General features: G+C 46.0%; 1 protein-coding gene and 1 long non-coding RNA gene across 4 annotated transcripts in view; one reads left to right on the top strand and one right to left on the bottom strand.

Annotated features, from left to right (window-relative positions):
• Positions 1–12,203, bottom strand: part of FZD6 (frizzled class receptor 6) — a 30,450-nt gene extending 18,247 nt beyond the window's left edge. The window contains exons 1-2 of one of the 3 annotated variants that reach the window (XM_086741127.1): positions 12,124–12,203; positions 11,208–11,606 (exon numbers count right to left, since the gene is read on the bottom strand). In XM_086741127.1, coding sequence (XP_086597253.1) covers positions 11,208–11,387 — 180 coding nt within the window. In that variant the 5' untranslated portion in view covers positions 11,388–11,606; positions 12,124–12,203. Of the gene's footprint in view, positions 1–11,207; positions 11,607–11,755; positions 12,033–12,123 lie in introns of those variants that run through there. The other 2 variants (XM_086741128.1, XM_086741129.1) reach the window with 2 other exon arrangements.
• Positions 12,087–13,894, top strand: LOC147601847 (uncharacterized). The gene is made up of 3 exons (XR_015257727.1): positions 12,087–12,207; positions 12,578–12,763; positions 13,663–13,894. It is a non-coding gene; the product is annotated as an uncharacterized LOC147601847 (long non-coding RNA).
• The last annotated feature ends 218 nt before the right edge of the window (positions 13,895–14,112 follow it).

Below are 14,112 nucleotides of genomic sequence, written 5' to 3'. Positions count from 1 at the left end.
CTGGGAATCCTTGTTCCACTGAGTATTTAAGTATTTTAAATAAGGTGCTACAGGATGAACAGATTAAAGCAAGAGACATTTCTGTGCTAGAAAGCCATACAGTCTGCAGTTAGAGATTTACCTGCCATTGCCAACTCAGCCTGGAAGGGACAACCAGTCCTCTTCCCCACAAGACACTCAATTCCCCTTTTCTGAACCCAAGCCATGCTAATACTAGGAGAACACCAGAGCATTCGATGCCCTTTACCATCGCAGAGTTACTGGCATGGCAAGAAAGCCAGCTCTGTGGATGCAAAGGCTTTGCACAGACCAGCACCAGCCCAGCCAGGTGCCGTTTCTACATGGCTGCTGATCCTGCTCTGAGTCCACCCAGGAACACAGCTACATGGCACAATGCCTTTGGCTCAAAGCTGACCCTGTTACACCTGAGGAAGCTCTGCAAGGAGCCACACTGTTGCGTGCATAAGTTTTGCACTCTTTGCAGACCTGGGCTAGCTATGCTATTGGTTAGGTGGAAGTAGAGTTATTGTATATAAATTAGAAAACCATGCGACTTATGAAGTTAATTCCCATGCTAAGAGGGGATAATAAACTGACACCTTCAGCCTCCCAAATCCAACAAAATGAAAAGTAACCACATCCATCGACTTCTTGCCCGTATCTCATAAAAATGAGACATAGATTGTCTCATGGCCAGCCAAGCAGTTTGTCAGTGTCGTATGACCAACTGGAAACACTAAAATCTAAAACAGAAGTAAGAACTGCAGGTGATGAGGTGGATAAATGCAGCTTCATGGGCTTCAACTCAGTCATCTGACTTGTACGTGGCTGACTGACATTGTCTCTTACATCACAAAAAAGTGAATGGATTTTAGAGAAATTAGTCATTTTAACAGTTTTCAGTGCAATGCATTATCAAATGCTTTCCTGAACTTCAAATAGACTGGATTAGTCCCTAGAAAATCTGCATAAGTCGGTTCTGTCACACAGACGTGTTCACAAGGAGGACAGGATCTTCTGAATGAACTCTCAGTAACACAGGAGCGCAGACCAGCACAAGTCAGGCACAGCACTAGAAACAAACGACCTAAGAGTCTGAGCCACAAACCAGAGACAGTTCAAAAGAACAATGGAAAACTGGGTGGCAGCCTTAGTTTGTTCATGTTTGGGAAGCTTTCACTGTGTAGCCAGCTTTCTATATACTTAGCATCCATCATCTGCCGTAAATTTTGATCCAGAGCAATTTTCTGTAAAATTACTGCTTCTGGAAAGATCAGTGCACATGCAAAATGGAAAACCAGTTTAAATTCACTTCTATAGCTATCATCTTTACTACAGCTTGAAAGCATAAAATTATAATTAATAATAATAATAATTACTATTATTATTCAGAATAAATCATTATTGTATTAGGAAAAGTAGTACTTAAGATTTTTTAAAAGATATACATAAAAATCCATTCTGGAAAAAAGGTGATATTTCATTCCTAAGTATTTATGGGAAATAGCTCTTGTCTTCCCCAGAGGCATGTTTCTTTTGTGACATTTTTGTTCAGTTATTTATTTTTATGAAGATAAAATATCTAAAACAATTATAACCTGAGTAGTTGCAGGTTTTTGCCCTGTAGATATATGTATGCATCTTAATTAAATTAATTTTATTTATTTTTATTTACTCTTCATTTAAATTTATTCTGAGAGACAGGCCAATCTGAGAGGCAAGAAAGCAAGAAAAACAACTTGCTTCTAAACAGTATTTTAAAAATATGCAAATTCTAAAGGATCAACGAGGCAGCTGGTAAGGAAAGAAGCCAATTCCTTTACCCTATTACTTTATGATCACCTCTTCCTTCCTCCAAGTGCAAGATACTGAAATATAAGAAAGGGCTCTCTTAACAAAGCTAATTATGTTACTACAGGAGCCTCTTTCTGCATGCACCGCCTCCCACAGTCTCTCCTCCATCCCTCAAAAATCTCCACCCAAATCCTTGGCACTTTAAACATCCTGTCTCCTCCTGCTAGTGAGATCAAAGAGTCAAAGGAGAGACACTTTCTCAACAGTTCATTGCTTGCTGTAGCACAGAAGTAACTTCTCACTACTCGATGGGACAATCTGGCATGAGCTTTCACCCACTGCTCACACAGGTGCCAGGCCGAACAGAAACAGATACATCCCCAGCACCTCCATCACACTGGAGAAATCTTCACCATGAGAAGCTGGGGGCTGTAGGGAGCTCACAAGCCATGTTATTGTACTGTAACACCACAGGCAGCCAAGGACTCACATTTGCTTTTCTTCTCCTTCACACATGCCTCTGATAAAGAGAAGGATGTATCCACCTCCTTATCAGAGGCATATGCAATGGCATCTCTTCCTCCTCCCCCTTCCCCCAGCACCTCATTCCCAGACTGCTGCAAGCAAAAGGCAGCACGTGTCACCTTACAGCTGAAGTGGCACTGGGGAAGGCAGACAGAAATAACACTGTGCAAACAGTCACTGACAGGCCCACCGAGGACATGGAAAAGGACTAGAGCAGCTCTTGGCCCACCCTGCTACCCAACTGGTAAAGGATCAAGAGGCTTTAGACATGTGAAAGAGGTGGCAATGCCTGCAGGAGACTTTCCATCTCCTCATTAGTATAGTTGTGAGTAACCCTGCCTGTCACACAGGAGACTGGGGTTTGATCCCTCAACATAAAATTTTTAACTCTCTTACAACAGGCTGCCCAGGGAAGTGGAGGAGTCCCTATCCCTGGAGGTATTCAAAAAATGCACAGACGTGGCACTTTGGGACTTGGTTTAGCAGGTATGGTGGTGTTGCATTGACAATTGAACTTGATGATCTTAGAGGTCTTTTCCAAACTTAAAGATTCTATGATTTCTCTGCAGAGCTGCCAAACTGTTGGCTACAGCAGCAACTGGTGGGGCAGATGCATGAAGGCCTCTAAGAAGTCAGCCCAATCCTAGCGAGATACCTCCACCCTTATCAATAGCTGCTGTTCATCCCCATCCACAGGCACCTAAGCACCCAAGGGACGGTGGCAGGCAGCATGCTCAACACAGCAAGTTGGGACCCCTCCTGTTCTCCCTAGTTCTGAACACCTAAATTAGCCAGTGTTTCTTTATTGCTAGCCCACAGTGCTCATTTTGTTGGCCATGGTGCCTTCCCCCTGCCCCTTATCTTCCCCATATCTCCTGTTCTAAAAACTCAACGCCACCTTCTCTTCTACCCTTTCATCTAATGATCTGTGGGCCATGTAAACCATCAGTATATAACATTTTGTTTGTAGCTCCAGGCATACTCCCCAGAGAGACACCCCACCCAGCTGGATTCTTAAGCTTTGCTTAAAATGGTGCACCTTGTACCTTCCTAGCAAGAGCATTAGCTCATGTGAAGCAGTACAGAGCTGGGACAGAGTCTGGATAACCAGGTATTGCTAGGCCGTCATGAGGCTGGATGAGTACAGTCCCTGTCTGAAAAGCTGCTTTTAATTTCTGTATGCAGGATAAATGTGTGGAGAGTTTGGCCACCAAGTGCAGGAGAGCTGCAGTAATTACTGGGACCAAAGAAATCTGGTTGTGCAGGCCCTCTGGGGAATAGAGCATGGGCCAAAGGGGAAAGGATGTGGTTATTCTCTGAAAGAACTTGATCTACCAGAAGTTTAAGCACAGGAAAGATGGATGATTTTTTTTTTTTTTCCTGTGCCCCAGGACGCTCTTGCCTGTCTCACTACAGGGATGGAAAGGAGCAGATATCTTTGGTATAAGGATATCCTTGCTGTCCTGCAGAGACTGATTAGCCAGGCCTGTCCTCTGTGCCTCTACATCACAGCAAGTTTCTCTCCCCTCATTTACAGCAGCTGCTTCCACAGCTCTTACACTCCCCTGCACACCTCTCCTTCTTCTAAGAGCTAAGCAGAACACAAACAGGTCTCTACTCATCTCCACTACAGGGTTCAGAAGAGGGCAGATGTATACATCTTTTCCCCAGCAAGCAAATTGCTACAGTGGATGCAGCAATCACAGCTGCATATAATACACAGAAAAGGTCCAAAAAGGCAACAGGAGACAAAGTAATCATGTTTGTCCCAAAGAGCTGGTGAATCAACACCAAATAGATAGTGAGAGAGAGAAAAAGGCAGCAAGCTTTGTGGTGCAGATATTCCCAACCCATCCTCTGGAATGGAGCAAAAAAGTAAAGAAATGACACAATAGCAGTTTTAGAAATTGTCATACTTAATTAATGCATTGTCAAACTGGAAAAGAAACCATTGACATTTGACCACATCCCCCATCCCACCCGCTCCCTTCCCGGACCACTCGCTTTTTGTGGTATTTATCAACGAAGGCATAGATAATATCCTGCAGCCAAGCTGTCATCCTGAACATTGCATGCATCTTGCAAATGGAAAATTAAACTTGTACTCCACCTCCACCTGCATGCAATAAGGCCTGGGCTCCATACAGTCTTGTAATCCATGCAGCGCTGTGGACAAACAGCATCTCTCACCGTTGCAGGAAAGCATCTAAACACTACAAAGCTCTCTTCAGAAAGAGGGCATCAGAATCCTCTTCCATTCTTAGGCTACATTTATAGAAGACATAGGCATCATGAGCCTTACAAAGATGTCCACAAATATATCTTGGTGGTTCACCAAGGCCTCAAGACAACAAAGTTACTGTTGCTAGAGCTGCCACGGGCCAATGCACTGGATGTGAGCTGTCAGTGAGACCCCTGATCCCACACAGATTGACAACTCATGGATAACAGAGGGGAAATAGTGTGGGCCACCTGTACACAACGGTATACAATTCCATCCGCTTGTCTACTATTCAAAAGAAGTTAATGTGAAGAATGACATTTGAAATCATGGTCATCACATCACCCTCAGCAGACCTGTCCTCCCTAGTCTGGTTTGCTACTGACCAGGTGAAGCTCACAAAGTTCCACAGGGCAACAACCACTTTCTTAGAAACACTGAGATGATCTTGAAATTGCACCTCTCTGTGTCTGAAAGCTTTGTACCCACTGCTGGCTTTCCCCAGCTGCAAGGATGATGTGTTCTCACCAGCCTGGGCTCAGCTCCCAAGCCCTAACTGCCTCCTATCAATGAAAGCAAAGCAGTTCCAAACTCAGTAGCACTGTCCATGTTTTCCTCCTCTACATAAATAGCTTTAGGGAAGCTTGCATGACTCCATTCATTCACAAGGTGTCCTCCTGGAGAAGGCTACAGCCACAGGACTAAGCCCACCACTCCACACCTACAGTGCCTTGGTTTAGCCGATAACCACACTTAACATATGAGGTGGAGAAGAGGGAGCCCGAGATGCAGGCTTGAGAGTGAGACTCAGAAACCACCAAGCCTTGCAGCTACACATGAACACTTGACAGGGCACTGTGGAAGGGACAGCAAACTGCAGGAGATCAACAACAGGATACTACAGTATTTCCCAGAAAGGCCTGCTGTTGAGAAAGATCTGGAAGACAGCCTTCCGTAGACCAATGTCAGCCCTCATGCACAGCAGGACTCGCCTAAACCTAGTCCAGAGTAAAACCCCTTAGTCTCATGCAGCGGACAAGTAAGAAGTGTGCTAACAACTTCACCTAGTGATCACTTCTGTAACACCAAATCACTTGCTAGTGTAGACATAGCCTCTGAACATGGATAAAGATGAGGCTCTGGGAATCACACTGTCAGCACCATCTCAATGAACCCCAGTTAACAAAAGGTAAATAACCTCTCTTCATCAAGCATGCAGTACTTGGGACCCCCATGCATTCTAAGCAGTATTCTTTCAGAACAAGGCTGTACTGTTCACATCAAGTAGACAAGGAAAGTTGTTCAGACAAAGCAGCATTAGATTTTGCAGATGACTGATAAGCTTAAAGCCAGTGTAACTGGATTACACCTATTCGCCTGTCCGGTTTCAGACAATCTGCACAAGCTAATCACACTTGATGAAGTTTGTCTGTACCACAGGTAACAAACACTTTGTTAGTGGCTGTGATTTAGTGTACCCACAGGAATCAGCAAAGATGTTTTATGAATGTGTGACTAAGAACTAATGGTGACTTACGTTTCTTTGGAACACCTGAGAGCAAGAGAGTGCAAAAACAAAAACATACTCCCCATATTTCTATGGTACTGTACAAAATGACACAGATGTGTATAATTCATATGGTTTTGACCCTTTAGTCAAAGCTTTTCTGCAAGCAACATGGTGATGCTCAAACCAGAATTATTCACATCCAACTATTCTGTATTTCTAGACTTACCAAGCTCAGAAATCATACTACTTTGTATTTCCCTTGATCCATATGAAGTGTTTATTAAAAAAAAAAAAAAAAAAAAAAAAAAGAAGAAGAAGAAAAAATACTTTGGCATTTGCCAACTTTCATTTAACAAGCAGCAATTTAGCTGTTTCACCAAAATCTTTTGTGACCACCACTTTGTTCTGATAAGCTAGAAAAATCACCTTAGTTTGTCCTAAGTAATCTGTGATGTACAACATGCTACATTTATCACTTTTTACAAAAGCTTTTCCTACCTGTTAATATCAGTGATATATGGTGAAGAAATAGAAAAAAAAATGTTACAAGCAAAACATGAATTAAAGAGCCCCTTACGTTTGTACCATTGGGTCAATGGCCACACCTCTGCATCCCTTCTCCAACTTAGGCTCTGAGGCAGCATCAGGGACAAAATGTAACTCCAGGGAGACAGAGAATATTGATTGCTTGCTGAATTGAAGTTGAGTTACCAAAAATTTAAGAGCTGGGATTTAAGTGTCAAGTTTTAACTACTAGTGGTTCATGTATAACACCAAGCACTGCTCATACAGGGTAAGAGGGAGAGGCAGGATGCCCGTTCGTAGCAGTTTCAGTAAACTCACATCTGTGCTATTTCACAGAACATCCCAGTAACCACCTTCTACACAAAACAGGACTTACTTCCCCAGTGCTCCCAACCTACAGACGGTGGACAGCTTTCTCCTCAGTATGTACTGATTTAAGCTTGCCAGACACCAGCTTTCCAGTTTTCAGAAGTATCTTCATATTGAATTAATTGTAAGTTTATATTTAGTGGAAGCAAATTAAGTGATTACATTAAAAATTTTAACTCACTGAACTTCAGTATTAAGCTTTTGAAAGTACTTCTTAATCAACTTCAAAATAGTTTTGTTAGTTTAAACTGGCCCTCGTTCTCATACAGCCTCTCCCACCGCTGCAGCCGGTTGCACTGAACTCTCCACAGACGCAAACATTTTCTGGCTCATGGTCATGAACTCAAGGGAACGGAAAACTCACTACTGAATCATTTTTCCAGTCTCTCTGAGGTACTTTATTGTTCTCTGTGAGACATTTTCCACTGTTTTGTATAGTGCGCTTTAAAAAACTCACTGGCAAGCCTTTTGCCTTTGTATTTCTACAGACCCATAGATCTTAACCCAGGTCAGGAAGTCTTAAAGGCTTGTCCATGGCAGACGCATTCCAGAACTGCAGCAGAACAGATTAAGAGGCATGAACAAAAAGTTACCAACACAGTAATATTCCCTGTCTTGCTGGAAATAATGCCTTATGTTGCCAACCTATTCCAGGACAGTTAAAGTAGGAATTACTTTGGAACTAGAAGTGACTTGGTTTTGAAGTTGATCAGGAGCAGGAGTTACACCTTTTTAAGTATAGCTGTGACAAACCAGCTATTCTGCTGTCCATCCAGTTTTCTCACTAGACAAACCCTAGATCTTCAGCCTCCCAATCCGAGCTAGTAGCAACATAAGCAGTGTTACTGCTAAACTGCTCTGAGACACAGATACTGTAAGCATCTGCAAATACTTAGATTCCACTGTCAGGCAGCTGTTCAGCTAACATACACAAAACTTCACACCACAAAGTCATGTGGTCTTACTTTCATAAAAACACTGTTTGTTGTATAAACAAAACGATTCCAAATATAAAGCAAAACTCAAGTAGCTTAAATTCAGTCTGCCAAGTTTAAAGCTCAGAACAAATAAAAAAAAAAAATGGGGGGGGGTGGAAGGAGCAACTGGAAATTACAGATTTTCAATTGCAGAAAATGGGATCCCAGAGGACTGTCATCACTAGCCACAACACTCATAGCAGAGGCTGTAAGATTGAGTTAGTCTTTTTTCCTGCCCTAATTAGTTCAGTGTTCTGGTTTATAGCACATCATTATGAAGAGCTAATGCATGAGGCAGAACTGTAAGAGCTGGTGATCCAGCTGATTTCCTGGAGGACAACCACCACCTGAGACAGTGGGTCCATATGATCCTCTCCTGGAGGATTACTATGAAGACACCATCCCAGAAACACCAATTTAACACCCTTCCATAAAGTAAAGAAACTGTACAAGAGCCTTTGTGCTCCAGCAGATGGAAACCACAGCTCTTCTGGCTGTAAGCCTCCTCACAGCAGAACACATCTCTAGAGCTTTAGGAGGAAGTTAACACTGTTGTGGAGAGTGAACTTCACCTTCAGGTAAGACTCATCCCCTTGGCAATACTTTGTTCTTTCTGGGAGTAAACACTCCAGATAAATAATGGGAAGATGCTTCCAGAGGGGACAGGAGCAGAAGACAAGACTAACATCAAGGCCTTTTCTGCAAAACCACTTTGATTTCTTGAAGTCTCTGCCGTATGCCCTGAGATTGCATGATTAAGCAGCTTGCTCAAAGTCAGTTAAGATAAAGTGAAGAAAACATTACAAACCTCAATCTCAAACCCCAGTGTTTACATCCTAAGACCATGCCCAGTCTTGAGAACAGGCTGTGGGTAGGGGAGGGGGAAGAGTGATATGGAATTGAAAAACAAAGCCTTTAAACATTCCTACCAAGGATCAAAAGAAAGAAGTTTTAACCAATATACTATTAAAATTCTTTCTTTGGTATGAATGAAGCTTGGACTACCAATTACAGAAAAATTCAAGCTCTTAAAACAACAGAACTCTCCCCCACCTCCCAGCCCGCTGCCTCTTTATGGCTGCAAAGTGAAATTAAACAGTATTCCAGAAGTCAATAGCTCCTTCTTCTCTGCTGTAACACCAAGTCCCCTGAAAAGCAGAGCCCTTTAGAATTCTGAGAAGGTTGCCTGTTCCAGTCAACCATGGACAAACTATATTGGTGCCACTACTGAATACCATGTAGAATCACATCCAAATGTGTAAGTGACATTGGTGCATACTGGTCTACCTCAGGCCCAGCAATGAACTCCCCTAAGCTTACTGTACTAATTCCAACCCAACTGCTAGCAAGATTCAACACAAGGTACATACAACCTTCCTTACCCTTTTCCCAGTAAAGCAGGTGTCTGAAAAATTCAGCTTGACCAAGCAGTCAATTAGCACTGCTGAATCACAAATAAAGGGAGTCAGATCAGCACACATACACACCAGGTAATTTAGAAATGTCTGCACAACACTAGAGTAGTGATGTATAGCAAATTAGAGGCTAGACAGTAGCAACGACAGGACACCAGGAAGCAAATGAAACAGGGGAGGGAAATCAAATCTTAAGAGACACCGTCATTCCACATAGCCACACAGCCAGGTGGCTGAGTACTGATCAACCGCTGCAGTAGCCAAAGGTGGTTATAAGGTACACAGGACGGGGGAAGAGAGAAAACAACAAAACTTCCTACTACCATACAGTTTTTATAAAGCAGCTATTTGAAAACAAGTAAGCAATAAACCCTTTCCATAAGGAACTCCCTCCATGCAGAAGGAATGCACTAGGCACAAGTTACTGACAGTTCAGAAAAGTCAGTCATAGCAAACTAACAAAAAATGGCTCTGTGGTGTCTCTCTGCTGTGAGAGTAGCATGACTGGGAGGCACAAATACTGACAAAAGCTGGCTCAACAGTTGTAGTTAAGACACACCAGGTAAGAACCAGCAGGATACCTGATGAGATAAAGTGGCAGACGCTGTAGAAAGCATTCCTGACAAATGATGACTGGAGAAGGCACTGTGCAGCTTACAACCAAAGCCTCTAGCCTGCCTTCAGATTTAAAAGCCCACAATTTATCTGAGATCTGCAGCTGAATTCAGTTGCTTGCATGCAGATGTCTTAACATTTGATACCAGAATGCCGCATAGATCTACACTGGTTTGGCAAACACAATGCGAGACCAAAGCCTGGGCCCTTCAGGACGAGCAGGGAATCCCAACTATCCCAAACAACATTAAAAAAAAAAAAAAAAAAAAAAAAAAAAAAAAAAAAAAAAAAGAGCTTTGCCAACTGTACCAAGCTCCTCCTCCCACCTCAGAAAGGAATACGCAAATAAAATTTTAGTAGTAGCCACCTACAATATCATCTGTATTTTTTTTTAAACCAGAAACTTCTTAATTTTCAACTCAGTTCTGTCTCACTCTCTGCACAGCACAAGACGGTAAGCTTTTCAAGACCTAGGTCAAGATGTTCCCCCTCCTCTTACCACTGAAAAGCCATTATTAAAACAGGTTTAAAACTTGTTTTACAAGCCTCTCACCCAGAGAGGCTCTCACCCTTTATAGCTACAGCCATAGGCAAAGCCTTTCCACAAGGTGGCATATTCTCAAGGGAGCCACATGCTACTGTCAGTTCAGGTAGGAAAGTGTTTGTTTTCAGGAGAAAAAAAAAAAAGGAAAGGAAAGTTGCTCCTTCAGTCAGGAATTTCAGTATCCAGACAGAAGACAACAAAATGCAAAAGCCACAATTGAGAACAGGGCTAAAATTAAGGTTAGGTGTCTCTCCTTAGTAGACATAAGCTGAGGGGAACAAAGAGCAACCTCTAAAACATTATTTTGGTATTACCAGAGTTCAGGTGGGCCAAGATACCATAAGCTACGTCCTCAGAGAATTTCAATAATTGCTCTGTACATCAGTGAGGTGCCTGGCCTCGACATTATCGGCTCTGCCAAAGAGCTCTGAACAATCACATTGCTGTGCTACACCCATTCCTCTTCCACTCCAACACAGGATCCAAGGTGTGGAGGGTGGAAGGGAGGGTATTGATAGCTCCCCTTACACCATGCTTATACAACCAAGCAGCTCTCCTGCACTCCAAACAGATGTAAAGAAACATCTAGCTACTAAACGTTATCTACCTTGGCATTCAGTGCAACCATATCACAAACCATTTCTCAACGGAAAAAAAAGGTTGTTTCACAGCGTTCATACTTGCATCCTACAGTAGGGGTGGGAGAACTTACCTCCATCTGGAGAGCAGCTGTATCTTGATCATAGTGTCCCATGATGTTTGGGAAAAAAGTCATATTGTAAGGCATTCCTGAACATCTGGAAATAGTGATTGGCTCACATGTGAATAAACTGTGCCCTCGCACTAGAGTGAGAAGTAAACTGCAAGTCACAGCAAACACAAGTCCTCCCATTTTGTCAGGGCCTCCAACTTCAGCACATAGCTCTGCGCAGTAGTTAGACAGACCGGCTTTGCATGAGGGTAAAAACAGACATGTTCCTCCACCGGCTCCAGCGCAAGGCAAGCACACGGGTGTAAGGCGGCCGGTCACACTCCTCACCGCTGCTTTAGGTATTTTCCCATTTCGGCTGACCGCGATTTTACTAAATCCCTTCTTCCTCGAACCCGTACGCTGCAGAAGGGGGAAAAGACAGGCCAGAGTCGTTAACAGCCGGAACAAGCGGACCGCGACCCTGCGGGCCTTCCTCACAGGCCTGCGGGAGACAGCGACCGGACCGCGCCGCGCCCCTCCTTCCCGCTCCGCCCCCGGCCCCCACGCACCCCGCAGGGCAGGGCAGGCCGCAGCCCGCGCTCCTGCTACCCCGCGCCTCGTTCGGCCACCGCTCCCGCCCGGGCCCCGGAGCCACCGCTGCTCCCAACGCCCCGTTGTCGGCGCTCAGGTTCCCAGCCCCGCCCTGGCAAGCGGCGCCCGCGGGGCCGGGCGGGGAGCCGGCTGAGAAGTCGGCCCAGGAGCCGGGGCTCGCCGGGCGCGGCCTCGGCGCCGCATCCCCGCCACGCCCGGGCCGCGCCCCCCACCGCCCCCTCACCGGGACCCGCCTCCCGCCGGACGCTTCCCCCAGGGCGCCGCGCAGCCACTCCGAGAAGGAGGAGCCGCCGCTCACCGGGGACGGGACCCGACCGGCACTCACCTGAGTCAGGCCGGCAGCGGCCCCCTCCCCACCGCAGCTGGGATGGCGGCGGCCGCCCCGCGCCACCGACTGGATGTGGCGTCGGTAGGCGGGGGTGGGGGCGGTCGCGCGATACTTGGCGGGCGGGGGCGGGGCGGGGCGGGCGGCCCGCACCTTCCCGCCCCGCCCCGAGCCCCCGGTGCGGGCCGCCCCGGAGCGGGTGGGGCTGCGGGCGCCACAGGGGGCAGTGACCCGCCCGCCAGCGGGGGCCCGGGGCCCGGGGGCCCGAGCGCGCAGGCGTGTCCGTGCCCCGCGCACCTGAGGTGCGGGTTGAGCCCCGGGTGAGGAGATCGCCGGGGCTGTGAGCGGCACGGAAAATCCTCCCAAACAGTGACTCGCACTTGGGTTTTCATAAAAATACTCGATATTAGCTCTGCAGTGCTCTGTATTTATTAAATATTATGACGATTTACAGACTTCGAAACGCGGGGAAGTGAACTCGTCCCGCCAGTGGAAGCGATCCTGAGGTTCATTTCCCAACAAGGGCCTGGGCCGCAGCCGGCCACGCCGCTGACGAAGGTGCGAGGGTTCCACTGGCGGTTGGCGGCCGGATCCCACTGCCACCAGCCTGCAAAATGCCCGAATCCTGGTGAGATGAGAGGTGCGGACACCTGTGAGATGAGGCTGAGGCTGAGGAGGAGGTTGATACCAGAATTCGATGTGGAACGATTTAATTTAATGAAGGGAAGTGACCTGAGGTGTTTGCTAAGGAAAGGGATGCTGAGGTGAACACAGGGAAGTGAGTGTTCAGACGAAGGGGAAGCACCGGGTTCTGGTGCTCAGGCTGCCGCTGTCTTGCAGAGACCCGGCTCAAGAATATCTGAACTGAACCCCCGCTGCACCCATGTGTGCTGCTGGCTGAGACCACACACATCAAATACATGTCCGGCAGTGTGTTCACAAACACAGGCCTGCGCTAATGAGACCTAACTGTAGAAATGCTGAAGGTTATGAAGCAGACATGACCAAATTTCTCTGCACGGAGCCACCCGTGGTCTCATCAGGCTGCTGTTTAGCCATGCAACTCACTCTGCGCTCCAGGACTGGAACAGGAAACACCAGATGCCGAGACATGCAAACCAGGTTTAGAAATGGTTTGACAACCTTCAGGCAGCGCTGCCTTTCTGCTAGCATGCCCCAAGGTAGTCTGTGCAGTCAGGCATATTCACCCAGAGAATCCCTCCATAGATGGTGGAGAGTGTGAAGCTGCATGTGCATTTTTAGTGGACCACGACCATCTAAAAACTCTCTCTTCATGCAGGTCTTTTGTGTATCATTTGCTGTTCACTCCAAAGAAACATTAACCCCCTCCAGATTCTCTTATGTGAAACCATTTTAACACCCGTGTGAATCATGAGGAGGGTTATACATACCTGCTGCAGATCCACGTAGCTGGAATGGGTTAAATTTGCTGTTCGAACAAGCAACTGAATGGGGAGGTGACTGGCATTTTCCCAGCACGTTTCACAGGTGACATTAATTAAATGTTCTTGCTTGCAGGTTGTGGAAGTGAATGTGCTCAAGTGTACAAAGACACCTATGTTATCCTCTGTCGTTGTTCTAGTTCTCATCTTCCAGCTGGCTGCTGTGCTAATCTCTCAGCAGCTCCTTCCCATCCTAGAAATACTAACGTTTTTCTTTTCATGAGCTCTGAGAACCCGCACACTGTCGCTCTGGCAGTGAAAGCACCAGGAGCATGCAAGAGGGAGTCTCCCCCCTCCATGTCCACAAAAGCCAGTCTAGAGAAGTTCTTGCTCAGCCCTTGATCATAGAATCATAGAATGGTTAGGGTTGGAAGGGACCTTCAAAGGTCATCTAGTCCAACCTGATGAAGCTGCTGAGTTGCTCTCTGCACTGCTAAGACCATCAGTTCCTCGGATACACTTGAAGCCGTGCAGGGACAGGATGTGTTCAGTGCTGATTCAAACTCAGCAGGTTTCTACTGAATCC

Source organism: Chlamydotis macqueenii, chromosome 2, assembly GCF_036417535.1.
Source record: "Chlamydotis macqueenii isolate bChlMac1 chromosome 2, bChlMac1.mat, whole genome shotgun sequence".
In the NCBI taxonomy this organism is placed as follows: domain Eukaryota; kingdom Metazoa; phylum Chordata; class Aves; order Otidiformes; family Otididae; genus Chlamydotis; species Chlamydotis macqueenii.
Note: the sequence above shows the minus strand (reverse complement) of the source record. Positions and strands in the feature narration are given on the sequence as shown.